Here is a 23,509-nt window from a genome sequence, read left to right on the forward strand (position 1 = left end):
AAATGAGGGTTTTCTCTCTACCTGGCCAATCTATACCATTCAGAAGCCTAGCATGGCAGATCCCAAGCCTGGAGAGATCATCATACCCCTCCAGGCCCTCGTTCCACAAAACACGGCCTCTTTGCATTCTTCAGTCACTCCCCACCAACCAGGGAAGGAACCACATGTTAAGGGAAGATCAAGGGCCTTGAAGTCCAACTGCTGCGTTCATCGAGTATTTCATCTTTCCCCTTAAGAAATTATGCGACCTTGAACAATTTTCTTACCTTCTCTAAGCCTCCATCTTCATCATTAATACTTTTACCTCCAAGATTTCACTAAATGGAACACCACGTGTAAAATGCTGACGAATAACAGATGCCCAACAGCTCCGAGTTCCTGCTGCTGCCCCACTCTACCGGAGGGAGAAGCGCAAGATGTCTCAGAACAAGCCTGTTGATCCTAAGCCTTAGCATTCTGTGTTCACACAAGGTACGGTGGTATCCAGACTTACAGGGGTCACCCAAATACAAGGCATGTTTTGATTTTTCGACTTAGGTGCACATGACTTCTAATGCTCACAAACATTAATTTATTTCTCACAGTTCTGGAAGCCAGAAGTCCAAGATCAAGGTGTCGGCCAACTCCGTTCCAGGGAAGGGCCTCCTCCTGGCTCGCAGACAGCCTCCTTTCTTGTTTCCTCACGCCAGGGCAGTGGGGGCTCTCTGGTTTCTCTTCTTCTAAGGGCACTAATCCCATCGGACCAGGGCCCAGGCTCAGGGGGCCCCTATAAAGTGCATGATCCTTAATTAAGAGGAGATATTCCTACACTACCCCACGGCTCTATTTCAGCAGACTCGGATGTACCCTCCTATCTCACTGTCTTAAGCCCTCTTCAGAATCAAAAATCAAACTTTAATCTGTAACACAGTTATCAGCAGTAAAAGTGGAAAAGGTACCTAGGAGTGAAAATGAACTTCTGCCCCACCCCCCGCCCCCTACAAAAAGCGGTTCAGGAGTATTTGAGCTGGTTATGAGAATGCTGTTTGTATTCCCACAGACAAATACCTGCCCTGGTGAGAAGCCGCACTGCTCAGCCTCCAGGGTGGAAAGCTCCCCACACCCTCTACCCATGGAGAAGGGAAGCAAACGGGGTGGCCAGGCTCCAGGACGAAGATGGGACTGGGGCTGAGTTTCTGCAGTCAAGGTCACCTCCTCCTTTTCCACCAAGTGGCCAAGTCCTACGGCTGCTGGAGTGTCTCTTCCCTGGGATGAGTCAGCCCAGCCATCATGACCTTTTGTTCTCGCAAAATTACTCTCTTCCAGTCTACCTTTCAAGTGGCTAAATCAAGATCAGGCCTTGGGGCAGGCTTGAAGAATCCCTGTTTTTGGTCCTCAAGCAGTCCTACCAGGGTTTCGGACAATTGCAAGACCTGTGTTCTTAAAGGGGAAAGAACCCTCACATACACAGCTCCAGCAGAGCTCAGGTGAGCCAGTATTGGAGGCCAGGCTTGGGAGGTAGCCCTAAGGTTTGGGTGTGCCGTCTGCCTAACAGCTAAGAGCTCCGAAGCCAGCTGTGGGTTCAGACCTCAATTCCAACAGCACTGGCTGTGTGATGCTGGACAAGGTCCCCAGCCTATCTGTGGCCCAGTTTCCTCACTGCAAAAGGGTCACAACAGTAGAGCTGCTCTAAAAATTAAGTGGATTTGCACATATAAGGCATTCAGAACAATGCCCGGCACATGGAGGAGCATTAGGAAACACGTTCACAGGCCAGGCGCGGCTGCTCACACCTGTAATCCCAAAACCTTGGGAGGCTGAGGGGGGAGGATCACTTGAGCCCAGGAGTTTGAGGCCAGCGTGGGCAACAAAGCAATATTCCATCTCTAAATATTTATGATATATATATATGTATGTATACACACACATACATATGTGTGTTTATATATGTATATACATGTATATATGTGTGTGTGTATATATACATATCGTAAATGCATATACATATATATACTCCTGTATTCACACTGTATTTATAATATACAAAATGGCTGGAATACAGACTTAAATCTTCACAGTGATTACTTCTAGAGAAGGGGGAATGCAAATTTCAGCTTTTTACCGTACACATATATTCTTGTGTCATCTGAAATACGTAAGCCAATGTGTATGTATAAATTTGCCCCAAAACACATAGCAGAACAATGTAGTTTCGACTCAAAAATCTTCAAATTATGATGGAATTGTTCTGTGAAAGTAAAGCTATAGAGATGAAAAGTCTGCCTCCCATCTAAATGCTCTGTCGTTTCCTATGGTCTATGACAATACATAGACCAACGCAGACACCCCCAATCCCTTCCTGACTGTCATGATCAGAATTCTTCAGTCAGCCGTGCCCCGTTTACACACTAGATCACTGTGCCTGGGACACAGCAGGTCTGTCAATAGTCCAGATTTCACTCATTCAACAAGTCCCGCTTGACTCCTCCGCTGGGCTGTTTGTCAAGTCATCTTTTTTCTAAGCTCTTTCATTCAGCTCTAGCAAACGTACCCAGGCTGGATAAAATACTTTACCAGCTTTTTGGTTTGGTTTTGTTTTTTGAGAGGTAGTCTCACTCTGTCACCAGTCTGGAGTACAGTGGCGCTATCTCGGCTCACAGCATGCAGCCTCCACCTCCCGGGTTCAAGCAATTCTTCTGCCTCAGCCTCCTGAGTAGCTGGGACTACAGGTGCACGCCACCACGCCCGGCTAATTTCTATATTTTTAGTAGAGATGGGGTTTCACCATATTGGCCAGGCTAGTCTCGACCTCCCGACCTTGTGATCTTCCCGCCTCAGCCTCCCAAAATGCTGGGATTGCAGGCGTGAGCCACCGCGCCCAGCCTACTTTACCAGTTTTATTCCTGAATGAAACCTATTACTACCAATAATGCCAGTCAGTGCCATTGTATCCGCTGTGTGCCGCACACACACAAAGCTCTGCAAACTCGGTCCACCTGTCTGCCCTCCTGCGAGGGCCACATTGGTCCCCATCTTACATGAGAGGCTCAGAGACGAAATGACTTCTCCAAGATTCTGTAGTTCACAACATGCCCAGCCAGGTCTGGCCAAGGCCTGTGTTTCAGCCACAGCACCTGGTGCTGCCCCTAAGGCTCAGTGGGCAAGTAACATCACTCCCTTCCCAGAGGCTTCAGAAATGCCTCCCACCATGGCACAAAGAACAGTTCGCTCTCAAGAGAGGAGGCAGGGGTGGGGCTCAGCACACAGTTCCGCTAGGTTTCTCATGCGGGGCACAGACTAAGTGTTTTGTGCCTTGCTTTGCAGGCGAGATGTCTCCTGCACCCTGTACAATAGCTTTCTTTGTCCTCTCCACATAAAAGTGCAACTGAGTTTCTCAGGAGCAGGCAGGGATCACTGCCCTGTGCCACACCTGACTGATGTCCAAACAGGTGGACACACAGGCTCTTCTCTTAAGGCCCAGCCTGCCCCCAACTGCTACGCATCAGATACCAAACATAGGATTTGCAGAACATTAACGACATGGGGGTGGCTGCTTTTTCTCTGTTGAAAACTTACTGCACTGCACTAAAAAACAAAGAGAATTCAGGGAAAGCTGAACATTTGAGCTGGATGGTTGTAATCTCCTACTGCTGAGAAGGCCTCAGCTGTTCAGTTCCAATGTGGAAATCCAACTCCTCCCTCACAGTCCAACCCAAACACGCCTGCTCTGCGGTGCCTGCCCCCCTTCCTCCCTTTCAGAAGCACATACTCCCTCTGCAGTCCCAGAACATTCTCTCTGCACCTCTGGAGCCACACTGTCCCAGCCTACAGTCAGTCAGCTCAATGCACAGCTGCCTCTGCCTGTGTGTACCTGCAAGCCCCACCTGGACTGGAACGCTGCCTTCTCCTCCTCCACAGAGGTGGCACTCGGGAACTACTGAACTAGGGAGGGAGTGGATGAGGAAGATCAGCCAAGGGCTACAGGGAGCGGCCTGCAGCTCACAGCAGGAATCCAGAGGTGCTGGCTCTGTTCTCGGCAGGGCCGCCAAAAGCTCCGTTATAATAGCTCTTGGGCACAACGGTCAACTTGGTGTCGGGACCTAGACACACCAAAAATCATAACAAATAAAGAGGCCATGGAGGCAGCATGCTGGTTAAACCACAGGCTTCGGAATCAGAGCTTGAATTCCACTTACTATGTGACCTCGAACAAGTTACTCAATGTCTCAATCTCATTTTGTCACCAGCAAAATGAGGACATTATCTGCCACACAGTGTTGCTGGAAAATTGAGAGGTGACAGAACCAAAGTGAGTGGCACTAACTCTTTCTAGTTTATTATAAAGAACAGAACACAGGAACAGCCAAATGCAAGAGACGCACAGGGAGCGTCCTGCCATGGGGCAGGGAGTTCAGGGCTCCCACGGGCTCCCTGGGAGTACTACCTCCCCAGCACCGAATGAGTTCACCAATCCAGAAGCTCTCCAAACTCAATATTCAGAGGGTTTTATGGAGTTTTCATAACATAGACGTAACCGATGAAATCATTGGCCACTGGTAACTGACTCAATCTCCAGCCCGTCTTCCCTCCCCAGAGGAAGTAGGGGTGGGGCTGATATGTTCAACTCTTTAATCATGCCTGGGTCTTTCTGACAACCAGCCCTAATCCTGAACCTGTCTAGGGGCCTGAAGCCACCTGTCCTCTCATTATCAGACAATAGACACTCCTATCACTCCAGAGAGTCCAAGAGTCTTAGAAGCTTTTGTGTCAGGAACTGAAACCTAAGACCAAATATTCAAACCAGTGACGCTCCTATCAGTCAGGAAATACAAGGGCTGTAGGAGCTCGGGGCCAAACCCAGGATGAATACTAAAGATACACACTATTGTACTATGTGTCACACTATCACAGTAATTTTTTTTTTTTTTGAGACAGAGTCTGCCTCTGTCGCACAGGCTGGAGTGCAGTGGTGCAATCTCGGCTCACTGCAATGTGCACCTGCAAGGTTCAAGTATTCTTGTGCCTCACCCTCATGAGCAGCTGGGACTAGAGGTGTGTGCCACTACAGCTGATTAAATTTTGTGTTTTTTAGTAGAGACGGGGTTTCACTTGTTGGCCAGGCCCGCCTCCAACTCCTGGCCTCAAGAGATCTGCCTGCCTTGCCTCCCAAAATTCTGGGATTAGTCGTGGAGCTACCGAGCCTGGCCTCACTATCACAATAATTATACTGAGAGGAGGGGGAGAAAAATGTGGGCAAAAGGAGGAGGGGGTAGGGTAACTGACCTGAATAGTTGTTATCTCCAGTAGGACTGCTCCGTGTCTCACATAAACTATCTAGAAGAAAGGACTAAAACATGAAAGCAGAATCCTCCAAGAAGCAGGAATGAGGGTGGAGAAGGGGAAGGGAGGGGATTGCTGGCTTCTGTTCTAAGACGTGCTCATTTCTGACTCTTAGACCTGTGTGCCTGTACAACCTCAATAAAAACAAGTATTTCATTTTTAAACAAAATCTGATAGTTGACGAACAAGAATATCACACTAAGTGGAGTGTCCTTTTTTTTTAAGAGAGAGGTCTTGCTCTGCTGCCCAGGCTGCAGTGCAGGGTCGCAGCTCTAGCTCACCGCAGCCTCAACTTCTTGGGATCAGGTGGCCAACCTCCGAAGCAGCTAGACACACAGGCGTGCAGCAGCACGCCCAGCAGATTGTGTTTTTGGTAGAGGTGGGGGTCTCACTATGTTGCCCAGGCTGGTCTTGAACCCCCGACCTCAGTGGATACTACTGTTTCAGCCTCCCTAAGTGCTGGGATTGCACATATGAGCCACCACACCAGGCCCAAGTGGTGTGCTCTAAAACTTTCTGGAATTCAACCACTCTGAAAATGTATGGAGAGCTATAGATCATCTCCCCATAAACACACATGAATGCATACAACACACAACATTTTTGCACAGGATTATGGGGAGTTCATAAATTTCTGAAAGCTGGGTTCAAAACCTTAAGATTGCAGACTCTGGTTTCTTAAAGGAAATGTATTTCAAGACAGAGTTTGTCATTTACTGCATAAGAAAAAAAGTTCATAAGAAAAATCAGAAAGGCCGCACGCTGAAGTGAGGCCCTCCTTGGTGGTGAAGTACTTGGTCACTGCCAGCAGCAGCTGCTTCCTTGACCGCGGGATGCACCCCATTCCTAACTAGTAATAAAGGTACAAACATTGTGTATTGGGCTTTTTGCTTCAGCCTCAAAACAATCAGAATCTCTAAAACTCAAGAATGTGAATCACTGCCGCGTTAATTCAGCTGTTTCCATTCTAGAAATGGACATGGAATCATGTACTTTTTGACCCATGAAGAGTCCTTTGTGTAGAACTTGAAAAGGCAAGGTCCCAAATTCCCAATATGGGTGTTTCTTCCAGTAGAGGAATTACTCAAATGACTTCTTAGCAAAACGTGTGTAATCAGAGCAGGCCATCTAAGTACTCCAAAACACAAAGTTTAGCTCCGTTTCTGTTGGACCCGTCTCCACTGCTATAAACCTCACCAAAAGCCTCACATCAAGTCAGAGGAACGGTTTTTTCATTTAAGAGGTATCATCATGGCTAGGCGTGGTGGCTCATGCCTGTAGTCCCAACACTGTAGGAAGCTGAGGCGGGCAGATCACAAGGTCAGGAGTTCAAGACCAGCCTGGCCAACATAGTGAAACTCCATCTCTACTAAAAATACAAAAATCAGCTGTGCATGGTGGCACACACCTGTAATCCCAGCAGAGGCTGAGGCAGGAGAATAGCTTAAACCCAGCAGGCGGAGGTTGTGGTGAGCTGAGATGGTGCCACTGCACTCCAGCCTGGGCAACAGAGCAAGACTCTGTCTCAAAAAAAAAAAAAAGAGAGATCGCCATGTTCCTGTCAATTTGCCAAAAAATGTGGTATCTGTTAACCAGAGGCAATAAAAACCACCTCCCAGGCTGCTATAGTAAGTGGATGGGTAACTGTGGGAGGAGTTCCTAACCCCTGAAACCTGTGAGTATCACATGGCCTGGCAAAAGGGGCTTTGCCACAGGCCTTAGGAAGAGCATCCTGTGTTATCCAGGGGGCTCCAATCTAATCCCATGAGCCTTGAAGAACACAGACCTTACTCTGAGCGGAAGAAGAGAACTGCGCACAGGGGAAATGGGAGAGCCCAAGCTAGTTCTGGACTGATGGGACCATACACAAGGACCACAGAGAGGCCCAGGAGCAGAGGCAGCCCCCACCCAACAGCAGGCAAGGGAACAGGCTCCTCAGTCCTGCAACCACAAGGAACTAGATTTGGCCAAAAGCGCTTGGAAACAATTATCCAGCAAAGAATGCAGTCCAGCCACATGGTGACTTCACCTAGTGACACCCACGTCAGACTTCTACCCCACAGAACTGTGAGATGACACGTTGGATTATTTTAAGCCACTAAATTTGTGGAAATGTGTTAAAGCAGCAATAGAAATGAATAAAGTGATTTACGTGGGAACCCCTAACAGAGTGTCTGGCACGGTGTTGACACCTGACGAGTGTTTCCTCATTTCCCTACATCCAAAGGCAGGGCTGGCCACATTCCATCCAAAACAACAGATGATAGACTTGTTCTGACAAAACAGATTTGGTGGATTAGAAATGGCCCAGAACACCTATAAATTTAGGTTTCAGGTAAATGATCGCCTTTCCTTTCACTTAGAAACCTACCAATGCTCATCTTACCGATAAACTCTAGGTACCACGCAGGAGACTAGACACCAGACCAAGCCAGCCGCAGAAGCCCCAAGGGAACCCTTCCCAGCCCTCATTCAGCTGCACTGAAATGATGTCCAGGTCACTTTCTCCCACTAGACCAAGAACTCCAGCTCTCCAGGTGCAAGTCACGAGTCCCACCTCTGCTTCTCTGCTTCTAGAATGGTGTTTCTGCACTTCACAGAAAATCTGTATCCGTGTGTGTCAACACTATATATGACAGTAGAACTTAATATCTGCACATGAAATATAAATTCCTTGAGGACCAGGGCCAGGTTTACTAGCCTTTGTACTCCCACTGACACTGTCTGGGACATCAGAGGCATGCAGCAGAAGCTGGTGAAGAGAAGGAAAAGGCGGAGGAGAGGAAGGGCAGCAGGCCCCTGACACCGCATACACAGCCTCTGAGGTGGCTGGAGGGGAGGCAGGTGCAGAGAAAGCTCCTGGGTGCTGGAGTGGGGTTCACTGTGAGGCCTGCTGCTGGATTTCAAAGGTCAAAGATGATGCTTTGCTGACCTCGACCTCTGACTGCCCTTTAGCTTTCCCAACCTCAAGACAGGGCACTTAGAAACTGAAATGTCAGCCGGGCACGGTGGCTCACACCTATAATCCCAGCACTTTGGGAGGCTGAGGCGGGTGCATCATGAGGTCAAGAGATTGAGACCATCCTCGTCAACAAGATGAAACCCCATCTCTACTAAAAATGCAAAAATTAGCTGGGTGTGGTGCCATGCGCCTGTAGTCCCAGCTACTCGGGAGGCTGAGGCAGGAGAATTGCTTGAACCCAGGAGGCAGAGGTTGCGGTGAGCCGAGATCGTGCCATTGCACTCCAGTCTGGGTAACAACATCGAAACTCGGTCTCAAAAAAAAACTGAAATGACAAGAAATGATGCTTCATTAAAGCCTGGGAATGTTATTTACATGGGAAACAACACTCGTTACTTCATTTTTTACATGGGAATGTAAATAATTGAAGAGACTGTTAAAGACTAAACCACACACATTCAGTAATGAGCAAAACATTAATGATCGCTGAGACACGAACCTGATGCTCCCCAATGCTAACTGTAAACAGTGCTGGTCAGTGAAAGATAGAAGACAACCCTAATGAGGCTGCCCCGCGCAACATTGAGACTTCTCAACATTAAACATTCGGGACTTCGGAGGAAAACCCGGATTCATTCCATTCTTAAGGAGGCAGCTTTTTTACATCTTTGGCAATACAATATTTTATTTAAAATTTACGAAACTCCATTACATTCATGATTGCATTTGATCTTCAAAACAATCTCCTGAAGTAGGCAGACAGGTATTACTAACAACTACCCATCTTACCGGTGAGGGAACTAAGTTCAGAAAAGTACTTGGACTTAACAAAAGCCTTCATGAGGCCACATATCGAAGTCAAGGCCTCTGCTCCAAAGAACTAGAGTAAGTTATTTTTTACATGTTAGTCATACTTATGTCTTGTCAATATCCAAAATGTATTGAGGTAGCCTGCAATAATAGACACCCATCCAATAAAAACATTAAAATGAAAAACGAAAAAACAAGAACCAGCAGGTGACATGGGAGACAGGGGAAGGCAGATACCAAAGACTTCGACTTCTAATCTAAGAAAACTTTATCTCCGACCTTCCAGTTCCGGGCAAATAATACTAAAGGCAACAAGATGGTTTACAGACTCCTCATCCAACAAAAGAGAAGGATGGTCAGTTCTTACCCGAAACACTCCACGCAGCCACAGCAAATCTCTAGGACAGCATACCGATGACATGGAAGTAAAGCGCATGCGTCAGTGAAAGAGCGAATGAAGTTCTCTGTTTGGGACCCCAGGCCAGGGCTAGGGAAGACAACTCTGAAATGCAGAGTTCAAAATATGGCCTCTGTCTTCTCCAAGCAGCATTAACTAGTGACGTTTTATTCAAACATTAATAGAATCTAGAAAACCATAAAGAAAATCTGGTCGAGTTTTGAAGCCCTCTCCTAAAACCAGATGCCCTAAAAGAACAAAGTACTTTACATGTTTATATGTTATATGGAGCATATAACAAAGACCTTTTCCTAAATTAAGATAAGAATACAAATCAAAATGAAGGCAAATCCTACTGAGCTAAGCAAAAACTGTAATTCAGTAGCTCACGACTTAACCAAATGGCTATTTTTAAGCCCTATAATCATCCAAATAACTAGGAATAGCAGAGAAAATTGTCTCCTTTCTACCGAGAAATGTGGCTTTAAGAAACTCAAGCACATTGAATTCCCACCTTACCAAAGAGATCAATTGGAAAGGGGCTTCATATTTTATTTTTAGATTGTTTATTTACCTTTTTATGGTAGTTTTTTTTTTTTTTTTTTTGAGATGGAGTTTCGCTCTTGTTACCCAGGCTAGAATGCAACAGCGCAATCTCGGCTCACCGCAACCTCCGCCTCCTGGGTTCAGGCAATTCTCCTGCCTCAGCCTCCTGAGTAGCTGGGATTACAGTCATGCGCCACCACGCCCAGCTAATTTTTTGTATTTTTAGTAGAGACAGGGTTTCACCAAGTTGACCAGGATGGTCTCGATCTCTTGACCTCATGATCCACCCGCCTCGGCCTCCCAAAGTGCTGGGATTACAGGCTTGAGCCACCGTGCCCGGCTACCTTTTTATGTTTTACAGAAAGGGGCTCACTCTGTCACCCAAGCTGGAATGCAGTAGCATGATCGTAGCTCACTGCAGCCTCTAACTCCTGGGCTCAAGTGATCCTCCCACCTCAGCCTCTCAAAGTGCTGGCATTACAGGTATAAGCCACAGCACCCGGTCTTGCTATTTTAAAGAATTAGTTGCCATACTCCTTAGAATTGGAGCTTCTTTGTAGGTCATTCAACATGCGATGCAATTTTTTACAAGTGGTAATTTTTTTTTTTTTGAGAGGGAGTCTCTCTGTTGCCCAGGCTGGAGTGCAGTGGTGAAATCTCCACTCACTGTAACCTCCACCTCCCGGGTTCAAGCAATTCTCCTGCCTCAGCCTCCCAAGTAGCAGGGACAACAGGCACGTGCCACCATGCCCAGCTAATCTTTTGTATTTTTAACAGAGATAGGCCTTCACCACGGTAGCCAGGATGGTCTCGATCTCCTGGACTGCGTGATCTGCCTGCTTCGGCCTCCCAAAGTGCTAGGATTACAGGCGTGAGCCGCCGCGCCCAACCACACGTAGTGATTTTAAACTACACTTCAAACTATTACACAAAGCCAAGTACATCTACTCAAGGCACCTTCAAAATTCCATTTACTCCCATTTTACTCTCCAAAATAAAATGTTACAGAGATTGGAACATACTTCACATGACACTTAAAAGATCAATACAATACCCCTGAAAAAAAGATCTCTGCTCAACAGCTCCATTAATGAGAAAAAAACAACCAACTGGGTGCAGGGAAAGCGCTGCACATAAACCACGGTTATGAAGACTGTGCAGGACATCACCAAAAGGCGCTTAAGTCCGAGAAGAAGTATACACTCCTGTAACCAAAGCTGTTTAAAAGGAAGAAAGGGGAAGAAGAAAAGGAACTTCCACCTTAGAACCCACATTTTCAAAGGTCTCCATTATTTATACTATTGCCGTTGAGAGAATTTTTCTCTGCTATATTTGCTTGAAAGAATTAAAGGTATAGGGCAGAGAAGACTCTTAGAAATTCTGTAGTTTCAGACCCTCAAAGGTGAGAAAACTGAAGCCCAGAAGAGGTGGGCTTCCGGGAAAATTCCAGAGGCAGTGCTTTTTTTTTTGAGACGAGTCTCCTTCTATCACCCAGCTGGAGTGCAGTGGCGCCATCTCTACTCAGTGCAACCTCCGCCTCCCGGGTTAAAATGATTCTTGTGCCTCAGTCTCCTTAGTAGCTAGGATTACAGGCATGTGCCACCACGCCCGGCTAATTTTTGCATTTTTAGTAGAGATGGGGTTTCACCATATTGGCCAGGCTGGTCTTGAACTCCTGACCTCAAGTGATCCACCCACCTCAGCCTCCCAAAGTGCTGGGATCACAGGGGTGAGCCACTGCGCCCAGCAGACCTGCTTAAGTTTTAATCAAGTACTCTGCACTAAGCAACAAGCGCTAGGACATAATCAAAAAAAAAAATTAATCTAAAAACCCTCTGGAGAGTCAGAGAATTGCAGATTTAAAATAGCATGAATACTTGGATTCATGGTATTGAAAAAGGACCTCTCATTTACCGGCATGCAAACGGTGCCTGCCCACATCTATCAGAGCACTTTTCAAGCTGTGCTACAGTTAACCATGTACTGCCCAAACCCCATCTGCCCTTGCAGATCATAAGCTCTTCAGGAACAGGACTTTCGGAGAACAAGCAAAGCTTCAGAGAGAAGGGGGCCACCTAACAGAGACCATAGCAATGGGGCGGCAGGGGCGGCAGGAGCTGACGACTGGAGAGGCGGGGTAGAGTGGGGGTCTGGGACAGGGGAGGGCAGAGACGGCAAATGATGAAGGGCTTGCTTGACAGCTAGAGGGCTAGAAGCCGCAGCTGCGGTGATGAGCTCAGCTTTGTCTCATCTGCCTGCTCCTTACACACCATCTCTTGCTCAGAGAGAACTTCAGGTTGGGTCTTCGTGCTCCCTGAGCCTTCTGCTGTTTGTCTCTGGGACCTTTAACACTCTTAAAAGGGGAAAACCGTCCCGTTCGATTTTCCTTCCCGGGACATACAGGGTTTTCAAAAGCTTGATCAAAGCATACACTAAGGAGTGATTCCTCTTCTTTGGTGGCTGAGAAATACAGCGTCTGAGGGGTAGCATCAGGTCTTCCCATCAAGCTGAGATCGGAGTCTCCCCACCCACGGACCTCACCCCACCTCTCCCCTCATAAATCTGACCTCTAACTGTAACTGCCTTGGCCTCATTCCGTGGGTGTGGATGCTCCTGCTTCATACGCATTTTCCAGCCCGCCAAATTCTTGGGAGAGTTTCTCCAGCTACAAAGTTCAATCTGGCTTTCCAGATTTTCTTTTTTTTTTTTTTTTTTTCCTTCCCATTCCTAACGGAAGAAATCAAGAAACGCCGGGCAGAAGGGCCCTGCTCCCTCCAATCAGAGCCCAGCCGCGGGCCAGAGCAGGAAGCGCGGCGGTGGGACGCGCGGTGACAGTCCGGCGCCCCCCGGGATCCCCCGGCCAGGGCAGAGGGCGGTGTGGCCACTGCGTGACAGCCCCGGGCCCGCGCCCCCGCTTCCACCCGCCGGGCAAGTGAGAGGATAAATCTCGGCGTGGGGGCAGTACGCCCCCACCAACGGTGCCCCACGCACGGACCCCCAGTACACGCGCGCCCCAGACGGGGTCGCCCCAAACGAGCCACGGGGCGGAGCGATCTCCACTCGCAGGGCGGCCGGGAGCAACGCGCGCGGGTCCACGCAGCGTCCCCATAGTTGACAAAACACTCAGGAAGCCGTCGTGCGGGGCCGGGAAGCAGCTCCCACGCAGAGTCACGGACCCCCACCTCCGAGGGTCCCCGCAGTCCCGTCAGTGACGCGGGCGAAGCAGCCACGCCGTGGGGGAGGCGGGGAGGACGACGGAGCCTCCCACTCGCCGTGACCCGGACCCCGCCCCACGAGTGGGTTCCTCGCAGGGTCCCCTCTGCGGCACACGGGGACCAGCTACCCCACGGGGGACCGGGCAGGAGCGCGCGCCCGGATCCATGCAGTCGAGGGGAGCAGTGGGGACCGGACCCCACCCGCGGGCTGACGGGACCCCCGCGCTGGCCCACGCGGCGTCGCAGCAGTCGCGGAGCCCCCGGTGCCACCCGAGGCCGAGACAAAGCCAGGGCGCACGGACCCCGGACCCGGACCCCGGACCCCGCTGGGAGCCGCCACGCCCGGGACACAGACCCCTACCCGGTCCGGAGACCCCGCCGCCCGCTGCGCCGTCTCACCTCAGGCCGCCGCCGCCTCGCAGGGCTCCCTCCTCGCCGCGGCGCCTGGGCCGAATGGAGCGCGGCGGAGCAGCCGACAGAGCCGCGGCCGCCTCAACAATGGAGCCCCGGGGCGGGGCCGCAGCCTCAGCCTCAGCCCGTGTTCCTCGCTCGGGCTCCGGATCGGCCGGCGGAGCTGCTGCCGGCTAGAGGTTTCGGCCGGTACGGACACCGCGCAGGCGCACACGGCCCCGCCCGCCGCTTGCCGCCCCGCCCCCAGCGGAGCCGGGCGCCCAGGGCCCGCCCCCCAGCCAATAGGAAGAGAGCTGCCCGGAGAGGGCGGGGCCTGGGGGAAACAAAGGAAGGCTGGGCGGGGCGGCGCTGGGGCTGGGCTTGCGGGGTCCCGCGGGAGGGCAGGTCCCAGAGCTGGCCAGATCCTCGCCTCCTAGAAGGCCCAGCTCATCGTCCACTTGGTGCTGGCTCAGCAGGACGCTCTCATCTCAAGCCCAGAGCTCAGGATTTTTGGGCAGAGAGCAAGAGACAGGCTTGCTTTACAGAAAGGGAAACTGAGGCACTAGGAACAGGATTGCCTGCCGCCCGAAGTCCCATCCACTGTTCATCTTTTAGTCATTACACAAACATTTGGAAGCGTTAGGAGTAAAGTAGGGCCGGGAGTGGTGGCTCACGCTTGTAATGCCAGCACTTTCGGAGGCCAAGGCAAGTGGATCACTTGAGGTCAGGAGTTCGAGACCAGCCTGGCCAAGATGGTGAACCCTGTCTCTACTAAAAATACAAAAACTTAGCCGAGCGTGGTGGTGCGTGCCTGTAGTCCCAGCTACTCACTATTCGGGAGGCTGATGCAGGAGAATCACTGGAACCCGGGAGGCGGAGATTGCAGTGAGCAGAGATCATGCACTGCATGCACTCCAGCCTGGGGGACAGAGTGAGACTCTTGTCTCCAAAAAAAAAAAAGGAGTGAAGCAGAACCAAACTGGGGCCCTCCTTGAAGGAGCTCAGCCAAGGAGGATCTGAGATGTCAGTGTGTCTCTTTAACGCCTAATAAACGGGGCAGGAGCCAGAGCTAATCACTTCCCTTTCCTGCCTCACAGCTTTTGTGTGTTTGCTGTTCCCCACCTGCAATGCCAAGTACCAATGGTATTCATTTATTTCTAGAAATTCTCCCTATGTTGCTTAGGCTAGTCTCAAACTCCTGGCCTCAAGCTATCCTCTTGCCTCAGCCTCCCAAAGTGCTGGGATTACAGGCAGGAACCATTGTCCTGAGCCCTGATCATCTTTAAAACCTCTTTCCTCATCTTATTTGAGCTTCCTGCATCATGTGACCCCACATACTCAGTTTTTCTCTCCCTCCATAGCTACCCCTCTGTGGATCTCAGGGACCCACCCCCTTCTCTCCCCAACCTGTACATGTCTTGGCTCAGGCCAAATGCCCTCCCATTTGCAATGGGCACTGCTACAGGAAATCTCATACCCTTCTGGCCTCCACGAACCATCCACATGCTCTGCTGTCTGCCCGAGACGTCCATCCAGGTCAGATGCCCAGCCCTGACCACTCCCAAAGCCCCAGTTGGACACCAGGAGACATCTCAAATTTTCTGCGCGTCAAAACAGAGTGCTTTATCAGCGCCCCACCCTGCTCATCCACATTCTTGCAATTCTTAGTAAACAGCCCCTCCATTCACCCAGTTGCTCAGGCGAAAATCTCAAATCCTCCTCCCGTCCTTCTTCCCACACCCCTCACTCCCAGCGCTAGCTGAGGTGCTGTCTGAGTGGCTGCCTCCCACTCAGCATGAAGTGTGACCCCTCGCCCAAGAAGTGTGACCTTTTGCCTGGGCGGTGGCTCAGGCTGTAATCCCAGACTTTGGGAGGCTGAGGCTGACAGATCGCTCCAGGCCGGCAGTCTGAGACGAGCCTGACCAGTATGGTGAAACTAAAAGACAACAATTAGCCAGTGGAGTGTGCCTGTAATCCCAGCCACCAGGAGGCTGAGGCAACAGAATTGCTTGAACCTGGGAGGCGGAGGTTGCAGTGAGCCTAGGTCCTGCCACTGCACTTTAGCCTGGGCAACAGAGAGACTCTGTCTCAAGTTTAAAAATAAAATAAATGAATGAAGTGTGACCTCTCTAAGGCAAGGCAGTATCCCACTCTGATTGACTTCTGTGTGCAGAACAGAACCTGCGCCCTTAAGGTACTCACTCAGGGATGCTGCTGGGATGGTGGAAGCACAGGGAAGATGTCGATGGTGACTGGGGCAGACCCCATCCCCTTCTCCCTTCCCATGCACACCTGCACACTCACTCACACGCACACTTGCACCCACCACTGAAAAAGCCTGGCCTCTGATCTGATTTCCCTAACAAGCTCCCCCATGAACATCAGCTGCTTCCCTGCCTCTCCCCAGCTAGGGCCCCACTGTGTTCTGCGATGTACTCAGGGATCAGGAGAACAAAGCCTCAGGGGGGGAAAGGACAGTTATTCCCGGATGCAGGCCTCTGCGTCCCCCCATGCCTTCACCCCTGCCTGACACACCCTCAGCCCTGTACTTGGCCAGCTCCTACCAACGCTTAAAGTCTTGACAAGTTCAGTGGTGGCAGCCACACCCTAAAGGGACTGACCCCTCCCATACCCTTGACCGATGACCTCTGCCCTTGCATAATCTTCCTGACCTTGGGTACAAGCAGAACTGGTTTCTAACCCTAGAGCCTGGCAAAAGCAATGGGATGTCACTTTCAAGGGCACATCACCTTCACAGACTAGAGAGAGGGGTTCCACCTGCAAGCTCTGCGGGAGCAAGACACCTTTGGAGGGGTCCTGTAGGCAAGGAAGCAAAAAGCCGGGCCCTTGCCAAGTGGGTCCAAGGAAATGAATTCTGCCAGTAACCTCCATGGACCTGGAAATGGATTCTTCCCTGGTGGAGCCTCAGGTGAGGATGCAGCCCAGCTGCTTAGGGTGAGACCCTTGAAATGTACTCAACTCCTCACTTGCCAAAATTGGGTTAAATGTGTGTGTTGTCTTAAGCTTCTTTTTTTTGAGACAGAGTCTTACTCTGTCGCCAGGCTGGAGTGCAGTGGCGCAATTTCGTCTCACTGCAACCTCCACCTGGGTTCAAGCGATTCTTCCACCTCAGCCTCCCGAGTAGCTGGGACCACAGGCACGTGCCACCACGCCCGGCTAATTTTTGTATTTTTAGTAGAGACGGGGTTTCACCATGGCCAGGATGGTCTCGATTTCTTGACCTCGTGATCCGCCCGCCTCGGCCTCCCAAAGTGCTGGGATTACAGGCGTGAGCCACCATGCCTGACTGTCTTAAGCTTCTAAGTGTTTAGTTATTGCCTATGAAAGTGTTAGAATATAAGACCATGACTTAGGTCCCTTCCCTTCACTCACTTTCTTCTTTCTTGCGTTCACCACAATTATACTTATGTATTTAACATCTGCCTCTTGACTGGGCGCAGTGTCTCACACCTGCAATCCCAGCACTTTGGGAGGCTGAGGTGGCAGATCACCTGAGGTCAGGAGTTCGAGACCAGCCTGGCCAACATGGTGAAACTCCACCTCTACTAAAAATACAAAAATTAGCTGGGTGTGGTGGCACTTGCCTGTAATTCCAGCTACTCAGGACGATGAGGCAGGAAAATTGCTTGAACTGCGGGAGGTGGAGGTTGCAGAGAGCCGAGATCGCACCATTGCACTCCAGCCTGAGTGACAAGAACAAAATTCCTTCTCAAAAAAAAAAAGAAAAAGTTGTCTCCTGCCACTAGTGTGAAGGCCCCACGAGAAGAGAAGTGGAAACTCTTGCTCATAACTGTGCTTCAAATGCCCAGCATGGTGCAGTTCTAGCACAGCTGGTCGATGGTGGCTGCTGGTTGGAGGAACCAGCAGGCCCTCCCAGCTGCCTTCTCCCTGGTCACGTTCCATTATAGAAAACAGAATAGTCGGCTGGGCGCAGTGGCTTACGCCTATAATCCCAGCACTTTGGGAGGCCGAGGCAGGTGGATCATGAGGTCAAGAGATCGAGACCATCCTGGTCAACAAGGTGAAACCCCATCTCTACTAAAAATACAAAAATTAGCTAAACATGGTGGTGTGCGCCTGTAGTCCCAGCTACTCGGGAGGCTGAGGCAGGAGAATTGCTTGAACCCAGGAGGCGGAGGTTGCGGTGAGCTGAGATCGTGCCATTGCACTCCAGTCTGGGTGACAACAGCAAAACTCCGTCTCAAAAAAAAAAAAAAAGAAAACAAAATAGTTTCTTGCCTTTCCAGAATCCCTCTTAGTGGGGAGTAGCCAAGCGACTTTGTCCTAGCCAGGGAGACGTAAGTGGAAGTTGGCTGAAAGGTTTCTAGCTGTGGTGTGCTGGGACAATTTAAGCCAGACCATAAGAGTGACCGTCCGTTGATCGGGAATTCTGCAAGTTAGTTGTTCAACACACTCAGTACTTAAAAAGATTAAATTATATAAACTCACAAATTTAAAAATGCAGTAGACCAGGTGCAGTGGCTCACGCCTGTGATCCCAACACATTGGAAGGCCAGGGCAGGAAGATCAGGAAGGGCAGGAAGATCGCTTGAGCCTGGGAGTTAGAGACCAGCCTAGGTCTTGAACAAAAAAGCGAGACCCTGTCTCTACAAAAAATTTTAAAATTAGCTAGGCGTGGTGGTGTGCCCCTGCAGTCCTAGCCACTCGGGGCCGAGGTGGGAGGGTCACTTGAGCCCATCTGTTCAAGGCTGCAGTGAGCTATGATAGTGCCACTGCCCTCCAGCCTGGGTGACAGTGAGGCCCTGTCTCAGAAAGAAAGAAGCATATTTTATATATTAATAAATATATAATTAGTATGTGTTTTATATAAATATACAATTAATGTATTATATATTTATATATAAATATATAGATTATAAATGTATTATATAAGTACATAATACATTTCTGTATAATTGTATATTTATATATCATAATTATATGTATTAATTTTATATAATTACATGAAAGTATATCTAAAACAAAGATAGTAAATCATCAAAATGCATTATGTCCTGATTATTTCACTCTTACCTGTGTTCTTAAAGATTTGCGTGGACCATGTCAGGAGGTGGAAATCCTAAACCACGGTGTGTCGCTGACTTCTCTTCCCAGCTCCAGAGTCAGCAATGTCATAGTGGTAGCTTGAAATCAGACATAGTGGAAGAATTTACCCAGTTTTGGCAATGGTTAAAAATCAGGACCTTCCGCCTTCGCTTCTCCCCCAAAATGCCAGCATGCCCCTGATTTCAAGGGAAGTTTTTGCTCTCTTGGAAAATGAAAAGACACAGCAGATGCTGCCGTTTTCTCAGCAGCAGGTTCGTGATCACGAACACTGGTGTGACATCTGCAGCTATAGGGGCCATTGTGTGGCCATCTCAGGCACCACAGATAAAGGAATCGGAGAGATTCTGCACCTTGCACTATTGACCCAGTGCAACACCACCAGCAATCACCCACCCCCAAATTCTCAGTCAGGTAGAAAAAACAAATCCCTTTTCATGTAAGCCTCTGGTCATCAGTTCTACACTTACAGGATTCTGTAACTGAAGCATGTAGAATTAACATCTGTTGAATTAGTAAATCAGTAAACTCAGCCTGATACTTGGAACCTCTCGCAATATTCCTGCGGAGACATCCAGGCTGTGCCTCTGTCTGCAAGAAGCTACCTACCGGATGAACCCATCCAGGCATACTACAACAGCTCCGATTAGCAGGAAGCTTTTCCCCTTATGAAACTGACATTTTATTTTATTTTTATTTTTTTCAAGACAAGGCCTCACACTGTCACTCGGGAAGGAGCGCAGTGGCGTGAATACAGCTCACTGCAGCCCTCATCTCCCAGGCTCAAGTGATATTTCTACGTTAGTGTCCTGAGCAGCTGGGACTACAGGCACATGCCGCCAAGCCTGGCTAATTTATTTTCATTTTTGTTTTTGGTAGAAATGGGGTCTTGTCATGTTGCCCAGGCTGGTCTCAAACTCCTGAGCTTAAGCAATCCTCCTGTCTCAGCCTCCCAGAGTGTAGGGATTACACATGTGAGCTACCATGCCCAGCTGAAACTGAAATTTTCTGATCTCTTGGGACCTCAGAAAATAAGTCAAGCTCTTCTTTTCTACCATAGCCCTTCTGATGTAAACAGAGCTTTCATTCTCTGGAAAAACAAATCAGGGCTTATTGATCCAAAGAGCTGGACCAGCCCTGTTGGTGGAAACTCCTGACCTAGTTTGATACTGTGAAAGACTAGTCGCTAGAATGAGTGACCCATTCCTTCTTGTGAGTTACCCTACGTAGGGTTCATGCAGCAAGTAAGCAATAGTTTGGATGTGTGTCCCCACTCAAATCTCATATTGAAATATAATCCCCAATGTTGGAAGTGGCAACATGGTGAAATCCCATCTCTACAAAAAGTACAAAAATCAGCGGGGCACTCTGGCAAATGCCTGACCCCCAGAAGCTCGGCGACTTCTTCCCAGACTTTTCCATTAACACATCTTTTGAGGGAAAAAACCACAAACTGTTTAGATGCCAAAGCAAGCTTCATTTCCATGACACCTTTGATGCTGTCCTCCCGAGGGAGCAAAGATCGCCTCTGGCACCTGGAGGAGATTCCGGGCCCAGTTTAAGATGTGCTGTCCGTTCGCCAATGCAATCAAAACCCACAAGGCTGCTTCATTCATTATCATAACTAATCAATAACCACAGTCATCGACCATTGCATTAGCTATCAATAATGAATGAATGAATGAATGCAGCAGCCTTGCAAGCTCTTACTGCCCCACCCCACCTAAGGCTTAAAACAACTAACATTTATTATCTCATAGTTTCTGTGGGTCAGAAGCTTAGCTGTGTGCCTGGGGCTTAAGGTCTCTCCCAAGGCGGCAATCAACACATGAGCTGGGGATGTGGTCCCATGAGAAGGCTGGACTCAGAGCAACGATTCCAAGCTCACTCGTGTGGCTGCACACAGGCTGCATTTTCTCACCAGCTGCTGGCCTCCCTCCGTTGCTGGATTAGCCCATTTTCACATTGCTGGGAAGACATACCTGAGACTGGGTCACTTCCAAGGGAAGAGGTTTCAGTGGCTCCTGGCTCTGCAGGCTGAACAGGAAGCAAGGCAGCATCTGCTCCTGGGGAGATCTCAGGAGGCTTCCAATCATGGCGGGAGGTCAAGGGGAGCAGGCACATGACAGGGTGAAAGCAGGAGCAAGAGGATGAGAGGAGAGGCGCTGCTGACTTCTAAATGACCAGATTTCATGAGAACTCACTTATCACAGGACAGTCCCCCGGGAGATAGTGCTAGAACATTCCAGAGAAATCTACTCCCATAAGCCCGTCACCTCCACTAGAACTCCACCATAAGCCCGTCACCTCCACTAGAACTCCACCGCCAACCCTGGGGATTATATTTCAACATTCAAACTCTACCAGTTACATACTGCATGAAGCCTGCGTAGGGTAACTCACAAGAAGGCAGCCTACCTCCTCAGCACAAGCAGGTGGGACAAGAGAAAGCACCTGAGATGGAAGCCGCTGTCTTCTTGTAACCCAGTACTGGGAGTGACATGCCATCACTTTTGCTGTCTTCTGTTCCTTAGAAGCAAATCCGTAGGTCCGGCCCACACTCAAGGGGAGAAGACCACACAAGGGCGAAAATACCAGGGACTGGGGGTCATCTCAGGGGCTGCCTGCCACAGCTGCTGAAAACAGTGTTAAAAACAAAATTTTGGCTTGACATGGTGGCTTACGCCGGTAATCCCAGCACTTTTCAAGACCAAGGTGGGCAGATCGTTTGAGCTCAGGAGTCGAAGACTACCCTTGTCAACAGGGTGAAACCCCATCTCCACAAAATCAGCCAAGCACTGTGGCAAGCGCCTGTGGTCCCAGCTACGCGAGAGGCTGAGATGGGAGGATGGCTTGAGCCTAGAAGGCAGAGGTTGCAGTGAGCTGAGACTGTGTGACTGCGTTCCAGCTTGAGCTACAGAGCCAGACCCTGTCTCAAAAAGTAAAAATGAAAATAAAAATAAATTTAAAAGCAGCTGTAAGCAATCACTGAAAGAAATACAAGGGACTTCTCATTAGAAATCATGGAAGCCAGCCAGGCATGGTGGCTCAAGCCTGTAATCCTAGCACTTTGGGAGGCCGAGGTGGGCAGATCACCTGAGATGAGGAGTTCGAGACCAGCCTGGTCAACATAGCGAAACCTTGTCTCTACTAAAAACACAAAACTTAGCATGCCTGTAATCCCCAGCTATTCAGGAGGCTGAGGCAAGAGAATCACTTGAACCCAGGAGGCAGAGGTTGCAGTGAGCCAAGATCGTTCCATTGCATTCCAGCCTGGGTGACAGAGCAAGACTCTGTCTGAAGAAAAAAGAAAGGAAGAAAGAAATAATGGAATGACAACCGTCTTGTCATGTTGAAATAGATAGAAAAAACCTTGTCGACCCATCTCCTGCAAAATGTACAACCTCTGCTACCACTCACAGGCACTGCCTTCAGTCCCCTTTATGCACATGACATAAAAGAACCACTTCCTGGCTGGCCCCATGCAGCTGGTGATTTTTGCGCTGCTTCACGGCTTGGCAAACGCCGGTCTATCAGGTTATTATGGTGGTGTGGTGTCTTGGCATAAGTTTAAGAGTAAAAACAAGCATGATTTGAAGCCCAGCTCTAACACCTCCATGACCCTGAGCGCCTCTCAGTTCCCTGAGCCTCAGTAGCCATTTCGGTAAAATATGTTTAATACCTGCCATGTTAGAGTTTTCCTTTTTTTTTTTTTTTGACTTGCAGTGTTGCTCCGTTGCCCAGACTAGAGTACAGTGGTGTGATCTCTGCTCACTGCAAGCTCCTCCTCCCGGTTCAAGCGATACTCCTGCCTCAGCCTCCTGAGTAGCTGGGATTACAGGTGTCCGCCATCGCGCCCAGCCAATTTTTGCATTTTTAGTTCAGATGGGTTTCACCATCTTGGCCAGGCTGGTCTGGAACTCCTGACCTCATGACCCACCCGCCTCAGCCTCCCGGAGTGCTGGCATTATAGGCGTCAGCCATCCCTCCTGGCCTTTGCTAGAGTTTTCTGAGAATTAAATGAGATTATGTAGGGAAATTGCCTATGACGTAGCAGTCACGTCATAGATGTAAGTTGTGTTTTTTGGTTTTTGTTTGAAATGGAATCTCGCTTACTAAGTTGCCCAGATTGGAGTGCAGTGGCGCCATCAGGGCTCTCTGCAACCTCCACCTCCCTGATTCAAGCGATTCCCTTGCCTCAGCCTCCTGAGTAGCTGGGACTACAGGTACCCACCACCACGCTTGGCTAATTTTTGTATTTTTAGTAGAGATGGATTTTCACTTTCTTGACCTCAAGTGATCCACCCACCTTGGCCTCCCAAAGTGCTGGGATTATAGGCATGAGTCACCACGCTCAGCCAAGTTTTTGTTTTTTTCTGGCAAGCAAACTGGTACCCATTCTTTCAGACCCAGTTCCAATGTCACCTTCTCCCCAAAGCTGTCCCAGCTCCTCAGGAGGGCATCCCGGCCTCTCTGCCGTCTCACAGCTGCCCTATCTTATCATACTTAACACCTCGTATAATCACAGTCTGTCTCTAGATCTGTCTCTTCCATGCCACAGGGAACTCATCCAGGGCAGATACTCATCCTTATCTTCCTGGCTGGCACCCAAGAGGCGCCTGGCTCCACAGTACACACCCCATGAATATTCATTATTTGATTGGAAACAGTAGGGGGTTAAACTAATCATATGCCGAACATTTTTATGCTGCAAACTCACGGACTGCCCAGCCATCCTTCCCAACTCCCATCCCTGTTATCACGGAAGGAGGGACTTCCCCTCCC

General features: G+C 49.5%; 2 protein-coding genes across 10 annotated transcripts in view; one reads left to right on the forward strand and one right to left on the reverse strand.

Annotated features, from left to right (window-relative positions):
- The window catches only part of AFAP1 (actin filament associated protein 1), a 177,365-nt gene extending 163,508 nt beyond the window's left edge, over nt 1–13,857 (reverse strand). For all 9 annotated transcript variants that reach the window (XM_078367590.1, XM_035294159.3, XM_035294153.3 and 6 more), the window contains exon 1: nt 13,649–13,857. The gene's annotated coding sequence lies outside the window, so the exon portion shown is untranslated. The remainder of the gene's footprint in view (nt 1–13,648) is intronic.
- LOC118152038 (uncharacterized) lies at nt 13,150–14,225 on the forward strand (the record flags this gene model as incomplete). The annotated part of the gene is given in 4 exon segments (XM_035292415.3): nt 13,150–13,272; nt 13,275–13,413; nt 13,416–13,460; nt 13,463–14,225. Coding segments are annotated over 4 exon segments (921 nt in total), but the record flags the coding sequence as incomplete, so codon positions are not given.
- Between the last annotated feature and the right edge of the window lie 9,284 nt (nt 14,226–23,509).

Source organism: Callithrix jacchus, chromosome 3 (genome assembly GCF_049354715.1).
Source record: "Callithrix jacchus isolate 240 chromosome 3, calJac240_pri, whole genome shotgun sequence".
Taxonomy (NCBI): domain Eukaryota; kingdom Metazoa; phylum Chordata; class Mammalia; order Primates; family Cebidae; genus Callithrix; species Callithrix jacchus.